The sequence below is a fragment of the Neolamprologus brichardi genome, chromosome 13 (assembly GCF_056152115.1).
Source record: "Neolamprologus brichardi isolate AB-2024 chromosome 13, ASM5615211v1, whole genome shotgun sequence".
NCBI classification, from domain to species: domain Eukaryota; kingdom Metazoa; phylum Chordata; class Actinopteri; order Cichliformes; family Cichlidae; genus Neolamprologus; species Neolamprologus brichardi.
Genome location: NC_142116.1, coordinates 16062025 through 16071817, shown reverse-complemented (window position 1 = coordinate 16071817; position 9793 = coordinate 16062025). Strand labels below are relative to the sequence as shown.

Here is a 9793-nt window from a genome sequence, read left to right as displayed (position 1 = left end):
TCATTTGTCTTCATCTGCAGCGCCTGCTAAAGGTCGGTGCTTATATGCAAACACTATCACTCAGTTTCACACACATCTGTTTGACAGTTTTTTATTGAAGTAGTTCATTCATTTGATCAGAATGTCTGAGGACATTTTCATTGCTAAACAATACGTCTGTTTCGTAAATGCCCTGCGTAGTAGTGCGACAGCAACCTGGTTGATCATTAGTTTGTTTGTGCTGTGACAAACGAATGTTGCGTAACGGTGCCCGGCTGCTATGAAGAGTCAACATCCACTGGCAGGTACCTGACAGAACCAGAAACATCAAAACCCTTCAGCATGCAGTGACGACCCCAGGTTCATGACACCTGTTCAGAACGCTCAGTGTCATTTGTGCTCACTGAATGTCAGCTGGAAGCAAAAAACAGACTCTACAAATACAGATTAAATGTGAGGTCATTAGCATAGAGCCTTATCATGAATATGATTACATAGTTCAGGCTTAAATCCTCCTTAGAACATTTGTTCACATTTAATCTAGAAATGACAAACACTGCCTCTTTACTCTTCATTCATCGTCGGGGTGGTAAACACAAATATACAGATTAGTATCGTATAGTATAGTACGGCAAGGCTGGGATGGTCAATTTGGTAAAGTAAATCCGTCTTTCTTCGCCTTTAGACAATAATTCTGATGGCAAAAGAGCCAAACGGGACAGGCAAAAAGAAAAAAAAAAAATACAGATTAGTCATGTTAATATTCTCTTTTTCTCATTCCCCTTAACAACTCTTACTGCTGTCCACACAAATACTTATATTTCACACTTTGAATGGATGAGTCATGAACAGTATAACATTTTTAGACTGTAGAGTCAGCCCTGCTGAGGAACCGTAATACAGCCACAGACTTGCTTCTAATGATGCATAAAACTTGAAATACCAAACACATATTTTGAGCTACAAACAATACATTGGGGACTAAGATAAGGCTGAAAAATTATGAACACAATTACATAAGTACTCCAGAGTTTGGAAAATTGTGGCTCTTAAAAAAGATCCAAACGATCTTTATGCAGTCTATAGAGAACTTGGTCCCAGCATGCATTTAGCCTAGCATAGCACAAATACTGAAAAAGAATGAGAAACCAGGGGCCTGTGGGCTCTCTGTCCACGTGAGAATTTGTATTTGCTCCAGAAAAATCTGGAAACCTGGATGCAAACACATTCCCTGTGATCATGATGGATCAGAAATGCAGCAGGAAGTGGTGAGAATTGGAGATATGGTGCCGTTCTTCTACTGGACCTTGGTGACGGCCTCGTGGATGGACTCGGCCACGTAGTCGATGTTCTTGGTGGTTAAACCGCACATGTTGATGCGACTGCTCGCCATTAAGTAGATATGCTTCTCCTTCACCAAATATTCCACTTGTTTGGCTGCAGGAAAATCATCAGATACTGGTTTAAGTTTTACTGACTGTGCTTGAATCTTTTTAAGATCTTTTTAAAATTGAAGCCCCAAAAACTAAAACAACTTGGATGCCATGAAATTGTTTGTTAAACTGACCAGTGGAATGTGCATTTTTACAGAGCTGTGATTGTGTGCAGAAGGAAGTGATTGCTGTACTCACGGTTGAGGCCTGTGAAGCTAAACATGCCAATCTGGTTTGTGATGTGGTCCCAGGTCCCTGGTGTCCCCAAAGCTTGGAGCTTAGCTTTCAGCTGAGACCTCATCAGCAAGACCCTGTTAGCCATGGTCTTCACATTCTCTTGCCTAAAGTCAGAGAATGAAAACACTCTGCATGTCTGATATCGACTGCTTTTTAATATTGCCTCATGCACAGGTATGAGTTATCTTTTAATGATGCTATTTTACACTTACCATTCACTAAAAAGCTCAGGTGAGGTAAGAGTGATGGTGACAATGCGAGCTCCCTGAGACGGTGGGTTGGACCAGGTGATCCTGACAATCTTCTCCATCTGGGAGAGAACTCGTTTCAGTTTATCTGCATCGCGAGCCACAACGGTCAGGTTGCCCACACGCTCGTCTGATGGGACAAAAACACGTCACAGTTAAACAATACAGCAGCTAATACCTATTACTTGATGTGTAGGTGCAGTATCTGATAAACAGCTCCTCCTCTGGTGAATCTGAGACTTGCTTAATTTGAATTTTGTGACTATTCCTTTCAATTTAACAGAGTTTTTGATGTATTCTGTGCACATTATACTCAGCATAATCTGAAAATAAGACCGATGTATATTAAGATTACTCTTCCTGCAAAGTTTAATCCCTGCAGTTGATTTAGCTTGGGATTTTCTGTAGATTCATACCAAGCACACTTTACACACAGGATCACTCACTGTAGAGTCCGAAGTTCTTGGAGAACGACTGGGCACAGAACATTTCAAAGCCCGATGAAACAAAGTAGCGCACCGCCCAGGCATCTTTCTCCAGACTACCTGAGGCGAATCCCTGATAAGCCGAGTCAAAGAACGCAAACAGCTTCCTCCTCTGGGAGAGAACCGGATACAAGATCAAAGGGTTATCATACTGAGATAAACACTGTGCATGCAAAATAATATCCTGTTTAAAATGACACCCTTTGCCAGTAGTGGCAGTTCAGACCACAGTACAGACAATTTGTATATGTTTGCATGCACTTTATACGCATGTTACCATCATAACTTCAGCGATTTGTTTCCACTGCTCCTGCGTGGGGTCTGTGCCTGTCGGATTATGGGCACAAGCATGCAGGACAAAGACTGAGTGCTCTGGACAACTCTGTGGGAAACGGGGATATGAAGAAGCAATGTGAAACCCAGAAGACCAAAATGTAGTAATGAGTGAACAGTATGCTGTCACGCAGTACTTACTTCCAAGTCACCAAGGAAGCCAGCCAAATCAAGGCCTCTTTTCTCCGCATCCCAGTACCTGTACGGACGAACATCCTCGAAGCCAGCGCTGCTGAACACAGCATTGTGATTTTCTGAGAAAAACAGTAAGAAAAACTCTGAGGGCAGCGTTCGATTTTTATCATTGCTTTCTTTAGATAAAAGAGTGAATAATGCTTTTTTAAATACTCCTCACATCCGACCTGACAATACAGCCAAGCTCACTGATAACATGCAGCTGTAACAGGACATTTATCAATAGAACACTTTATCAACAACTACAGTTTAAAGTCTGGGGAAAGTTCACAAAACAATTAAAGTCCTCTACAGGTGTGTGCTACTTCACTGCTTGTTTGTGTGTGTGTGCTTGAATGTACCCCAGGTAGGTGCAGACACATAGATGGGTGTTTTGGTGTTGTTGCTCCCATTGTAGAACCGCCTTAGAAACTCTGCGCCTATCTTCAGAGCACCTGTACCACCCAGACACTGGACAGCCCCGACCTGGCAGTGACATTCGAACAGTCAGTTTAAATGTAACAACATTAGAAATTCAAAGAGTGTCGTTTGGCTTTTGACTCCACAAACCCTGTTTTCCTGGATGGCAGGGCTGTTGTCTCCCAGTACTATTTTGGAGGCTGAGGATCTGAACTCAGGCAGGCCCAGGATGGGCAGGTACTCGTGGTTTAGCCTGTCATCATGCACAATGATCTTCTCCACTTTTTTCACCACCGGCAAAACCCAGGGCTGGCCTTCATCTGTCCGATAGGCTGCAAGGAACAATGCGATTTAATGTTACAGAAAAAAGTGAAAGAATGGCTTAATATAGTAGGAAGCGGCCCTTCCCTCCTGCATTGATATGTTGTTTTTTTAGTGAGTTTTAAGCAAAAAGAAACCTCTAAGTAAGATTAAATATAACATTCCTTAAACACATTTCAATTGCTCAGTAAACAGATACAGCAGACAAAAGTGGTTAACTTGCGAGCTTAACACCTGTACCTTGGTAAGCCTGATGTTTGTGACTTTATGGGACTCTTGAGTCATAACAAAAGTGCAAAGATCACAGGGTTTTGTGACAGGCGCACTTTCAATATCTGTTAGGTGATTTAGCCAGATGATGTCGACGATCGACCTTTTTCTCTCTGTTATGTCCACTAGCTGGAAAGGCACTGATTATCTGTAATAATACATCTAAATTAAGATCTAGGGCCGTAACTAATGACGACAACACTGAAAAGTCACAGAAAAGCAGAAAATCCTTACAGTCAAGGATCTTTTTCAGATCTCTGTGTTTTTTTAGGTAGAGACAAATGTGTGGCCTACATTTCCCAGCTGCCATGTAGCAGCTGACCATCTGGAGAAAGAAAGGGATTACGAGGCCTCGGCCTCCTCTGCTAATCACAGGACTCAGGTATCCTTGTCCTGCCAAAACAGAGCTAAGCGATCAACGCTTCTCACACTGTTCCTGTGCAATGCAAGCAGCGAAGAAATGACTCCTTGCAGAGAGGTTAGCACAGAAAACAGCTGCTCTCAAGGACGAAATGTGGCAGTGGTTTGTTTCGGAGAGAAGCATGACTGAGCTGTAATAAATTTAAACTCCTGCTTGTTCTTGTGTAATGACAGAACAGTAATCCAATCAGCTGCCTGGTCTGCTGAGTGAGAGGTGCAGGATAGCAGAGGACAGAGATGATTCAGCTCTCAGTGTCACACTAATTGCAGAAGAAAGATATATTATCAACAGAGCTTCAATCAGTAGTTGGTGGGTGTGTGATGACTGAGCAGCCTGTAGCGAGGCCAGATTAACGGATACCCACAGTCTCTATGTTAATCCCAAAATGAATTTAAGCAATAGCAATAATTACAGCACAGGTGAGCCATCACCATTCTGGACTGCCTGGTGTACTAAACTGATTAAAGCTACATCTAGATAGCCTCTGTTTAGATTTTACAGCTCAGATATCAGTCAGCAGGCTGTTTTAACTATTGCTGTGCTTAGTTTGAGGCTAACAGTCAACTTTGTGTCACTTTCTGATTATAATGACAACAACTTGTTAGAAATTCATATGAGGGCACCATCATACAAACATAGATGAACTCGGTGTAAGACAGGCTGGAGAACTTTTCCCCTCCGGGATACAATGAATGACTGACAGCAATGCACAACTTACCTCCTACTCCGAGGTTCACCTTATTTGGAAACTGGTCGTTATTGAAATCCTGCGTCAACTTGAAGACAGCCACGGGGGCAGCCTGGGGGACTTCAGAAAACAGCGACATTTTTTAAAATATATATATATTTATTTATTTGTTTACTTTTTTTTGCACTGTGAGAGGCTGCGGCAGCACGAAGAGACGAGCTGTCACTTGATCAGCTGGCTGAGCGGGATGATGGAAGACTTTCACCTTCAACTTGGATTTGGTCACTGCAAAGTGGGTGTGAGTGGATTTACCAATAGAAATCGCTCTCGGCGTTGATCCCTGTCAGTTCAAAGGTCAATTAAACAAACGCACAGGCGCTGTTGCCCAATGAACGCCGCGGAAAGGGGATTGACAAATCCTCTAGCTAATGTGTGGGGTTGAGGAAGCGTCACTGCGAGTGGGCGGTGCATGAGATTAGCGCATTTAATTTCTACGCCACAAGGTGGTGCTACAAACCTGCTTTAAAGCTCATATCTAGCGCATCTAACCAGAGCTTTAGTTGGCGTGACTTGGTACTGAAAGAATTCTTCCATTAATAAATAATAGAACACAAATTCAAAGGTCCGAGCTCACAGATTGATTGCTGTATCATCGTCATCATAAATGTAAATACGAACGCCGGCTGATCAGACAGCTATCACGCTTAGGTCACCACGCTCTGCAGACGAATATGTGCAAGTGTCCTAATCTGTTCTGTCCTGAGGGCCTCGGCTGAGCTGTGGTGTAAACACACTGGCTCCTCTGTGCTCTCCCCACAGCTGTCTGCAGGAGCTGAAGTGGTTGATAAATGAAGGCCACTCCAGCCTGCTCTCCCGGACCAGGAGGGCGACTTTGTGAGAAGACAAGACTTAGTTATGTTTTCTGTCTGGTATAATAAGAGTGCAGTTGCATGGCTCAACTTTAGTTTTTGTAGTTCAAAAGTTTCGCATTATGACAAATGATGGGTTATAAAGGTTTATGTGGGGTGAAATTAAATACACATATTTGTCTAGTGCTGAAGTGCTGGCTTTGAGTGTTTTCATGCTACTTACATTTTTTAAAATAAATTATTTTTATTTTTTCTATTTTGTTCAACTGTAAGCCATTTTTAACATATCTAATTAAAAGTACTTGTGAAGATTAGATTTAAAACATGAACAATACAATCAGATTTTCCCATGCACTGATGGACTGTTATAGTTTAAAATGCTGATTAGAGTACAAAATACAATTTAGCTCCACTTTCTGCATGGACAACATAAAAATCACACTTACATGTCCTGGATAATAATTTGCGGTGTGCAATAATTTGCACAAAACATATTTTAAGGAAATATATTTTTAACATTAATTTCTAGATTAGGAATATTTCTCTTCTCACATTAACAAGTGTGCATTTTAGCCTTTTTTGCAAAGGCATCCATACTATATTTGTAACAAGAAGTAACAAGAAGTATTTTGTGACAAACCAGTTATGTTGGTAATCTTATTGTAAGGAGAAGTTATATGTCATTAATTGCTGTTAATGTCTCTGACAGATAAAGAAACAGAGAACACCACATGGACCAAGCCGATGTAGTTAAGACTGTGCTTATTATATTTCTATACTACCATTGGCTCAAATGACACCACCAAATCTGAAGCAGCTCACTTATAGCGATAAATGCACTGAGAACTGTCATCCTACACCAGTTCTTCGTTTATCTTTGTTTTGCTCCTGCAGCTTTGCTCTTTTTATTCAGTCCCAGGCCCATCTGCCTTGATTTTAGCTGCAGCAGGATATCTTCACTAAGAGGTTCTTACAAATCTCTTGCAAAATATTTGCCCAGCACTAAACAGAAGACAGACAGAGTTGGCAATGGGTACAATGAAACGTAATTGCTGTAGATGATTTCCCCCCTCCCAGTACTTAGTGGAGACCACGAAAACAGAACGGGATTAAATACAAGCAGCAGAAATGTATTGTTATCATTAAATCATGTGATAAATATATGCACAGGTGTAAATAGTCTTAAATATATATTGCTAGAAGCTGATAATATACTGATATTATTTTTAAATATTGCTTCTGTTCCTACGGTTAACCAGGAAAAAATGCTTTAAAAAATGTTTGTGGAATCCATCTATTCACGGCATTCATGCTTTATGACTCAGAGAAGCACTACTATAGACAGCTTTTTAGGTGGAGCAGTGGTTAGCTCTGTCTCCTCACATCGAGAAGGACTCTAGATTTGAACTTGCAGAGGCCTTGCTGTGTTTTAGTTTGCATGCTGTCCTTGTGCTTTTGTGGGTACAAGAAGCACTGTGGGTGCTCCAGACAATTCCCAAGTATTTGTCTGGATTCTTGCATCCAGAGAAACTGAATCAATGTTCTGCAACACTGTAAGCCTTCCTCCTTATACAAATGCATGGCTGTTATATTAATTAAGTGTGAATATGAAGTAATGCTTTTTGATATACATTTGTCAAATTTATTTTCACAGTCTTCATCTCCCACCCTACCCTTCCTAAAAAATAAAATAAAATAAGATAATGATAATAACTAGCAACAAAGTCTAACTTCTGATCTTTCAGCCATGGACAAATCATTATTTAAGCCTTTTTATATCTTTGGTTAAGCCTTATGAACCCCTTACAAAAACATACCTAGCTAAAGTGCTACAGTTAATCCCACACCTTGCTATCACACAACACCCAGTTACTATTTTCCCCAGTGTTTTGTCCCACATGTTGCTAACTTTCCTCACCACTTGGTCCCACCCCCACTCATCTCCTCACTTCACGCTGACAGTAGATGTTTTCATTCTTTCCAACCAGGTGAGGGTGTCTCGTATGTTAGCTATCACTGTCAGCTCTGCAATTATGGGATTTGAGCTCCCAGAACAAGGCTTGGGGGCCTGGGGCGGGGCTCAGTGTGTGCATACAGAGGAGGCCCAGGGCCACGATCTGGGCTGTGATGTGAAGCGTGAGTCAGAGCAGGGAGTGACAGAAGTAGCCTCTGGCAAGACAGTTTCTCCAAAGAGAGTGTGTCACAGCTAGATCGATCAATTACTCAGCCCAACATTCACCGGCACTTTCTCTGCATTTCCCTGAGAAGGAAACACGGAACATTTGTTTTGGCATCCAGCAGAGTAAGACAAATATGACAAAAACGTCAAAGTGTGAATGGGGTTTTGTTTAATCTGATTTTTTTTTCTCTTTAAAATTTTGCATGCAGGTGATCAGCGCTGCTTATAGGAAGTTGACACACAAACACACAAAGGCACACATTCAGGCACAAGACAGTCACATTCCAGCTGCGGTATCACAGAAACACAAACAAGAGCGTGTGCGCACACACCGCTGTGCATTCCTAGGGCAAAGTTTCAGCGCCGTTCACATGTTGCTCTGGCCCCGGTGTCTCTGGGTCAGAGAGCTGTGGTGAGTGACCACCTTTTTAGCTTCCCGCCTTGTTTGTTTTCTAAAGACAGTGTCATCAATTCTCTAACAAGGAACTAGACACAGCAACAACAAAGAGCACAGGACCTCCCTGTTGCTCCCTGAGCGGATCAGTGACTGACGGACCGTGCATGCAGTAATAGATATCAGTAATCTCTGTGTCAGACTACATTCCAACCAGAGTGCATGAGCGTTTGTCTGTGCAAGTTTAGGTTGCAAATGTCTTTTGTGCTCCATTTGATATCATGACATAAAATCTCCTTTTTTTTTGTGCATGCAGATTTCTACCCTGCTGACAAAAGATGACAACTGGACTCAGTGAACTACCGTAGTATGAGCCAAGAATACATCCAAGTGCAAACTTAGTTGAATTGTACTGGAAGATGCAAAATCTCAGACATCTCATGCCTAATATTGCTTTGACGGGGTCTGTATGTTCCACAAGTTCAAATGTATGGAGCCCACAGTTAAAAACATGGAGGCAAAAAGTAAACTCACTGACATAAGGGCTACACACCATTGGAAGAAGCCTGACAATTTAAGACTGCATGTGCCACTCACGCAAAATAAAACAACACCTAAGCACTATAGTGAGCATATTTCAGATGGATAAGATGATATATAGTCCTCTTGCACCTGACAATGCAGAAAAGGGCAAACTGCCAGTAGTTAGCTTAACACAACTGCTAGAAACAGATAATAAGATACAGGAAGTCCTATATTTACTTTTACATAACATTCTCCTGAAATTTGTCTTAATTAATCAAACATTTCCAAAAATACAGAGGTAAATTAAAACAAACCATTAAAATGCCTTAGCTGTTTTGCTTGAGTATAAGTTGGTATGTATACATTCACATACAGTGAATGAGAAAGTGTACACAGGGCAGTATGCAGTCTTGTGAAACATTCAGAGAAACTACAGACAAACTAGAAAGCTACATCTCAGACTCTACAGACCTTAATTAGCATGTTAAATGTCACAATTACGACAGTACAATTATGAAAAGACTGAATGTGTATGGCTTATTTGGAAGAGTTTCCTCTTTCTAAAAAAGGACATGGCAGGTTTACAAAGTTGGAGCTTGCACTCATTGAGTCGACATTGAACCCCTCTGAATAGCAAAGTATTGTAGAAACAAATGTGAGGCCATCTGTCTAAAAGCTAAAGCTTCGCTAAAACTGGGTCATACAACAAGACAGTGATTCCCAGCACAGCAGCAAATCCACAGCAGAATGGATGAAGAAGAAAAAAATAAATCAAGACGTTGCACTGGCCCAGTCAAAGTCCTGACTTCACCCTGAT

At 41.4% G+C, this 9793-nt stretch overlaps 1 protein-coding gene across 1 annotated transcript; it reads right to left on the bottom strand.

Annotated features, from left to right (window-relative positions):
* Nucleotides 1-75: 75 nt before the first annotated feature.
* Nucleotides 76-5278, bottom strand: got1 (glutamic-oxaloacetic transaminase 1, soluble). The gene is made up of 9 exons (XM_006783907.3): nucleotides 5040-5278; nucleotides 3460-3641; nucleotides 3252-3375; nucleotides 2857-2969; nucleotides 2660-2764; nucleotides 2344-2494; nucleotides 1862-2027; nucleotides 1611-1753; nucleotides 76-1416 (listed from the first exon to the last, which is right to left on the bottom strand). Exons 1-9 carry the CDS (start codon nucleotides 5146-5148, stop codon nucleotides 1277-1279), a joined length of 1233 nt encoding a protein of 410 aa, XP_006783970.1. The 5' UTR covers nucleotides 5149-5278; the 3' UTR covers nucleotides 76-1276.
* Between the last annotated feature and the right edge of the window lie 4515 nt (nucleotides 5279-9793).

Bases quoted from the DNA above. Each gene is read 5' to 3' on its own strand.
- got1 (XM_006783907.3), bottom strand. From the start codon at position 5,148: ATGTCGCTGTTTTCTGAAGTCCCCCAGGCTGCCCCCGTGGCTGTCTTC. The intron at 3,642-5,039 runs GTAAGTTGTGCA...TGTTCCTTGCAG, and splicing joins GGTGAACCTCGGAGTAGGAG to CCTATCGGACAGATGAAGGC. The intron at 2,765-2,856 runs GTAAGTACTGCG...CGTTTCCCACAG, and splicing joins GCTTCCTTGGTGACTTGGAA to AGTTGTCCAGAGCACTCAGT.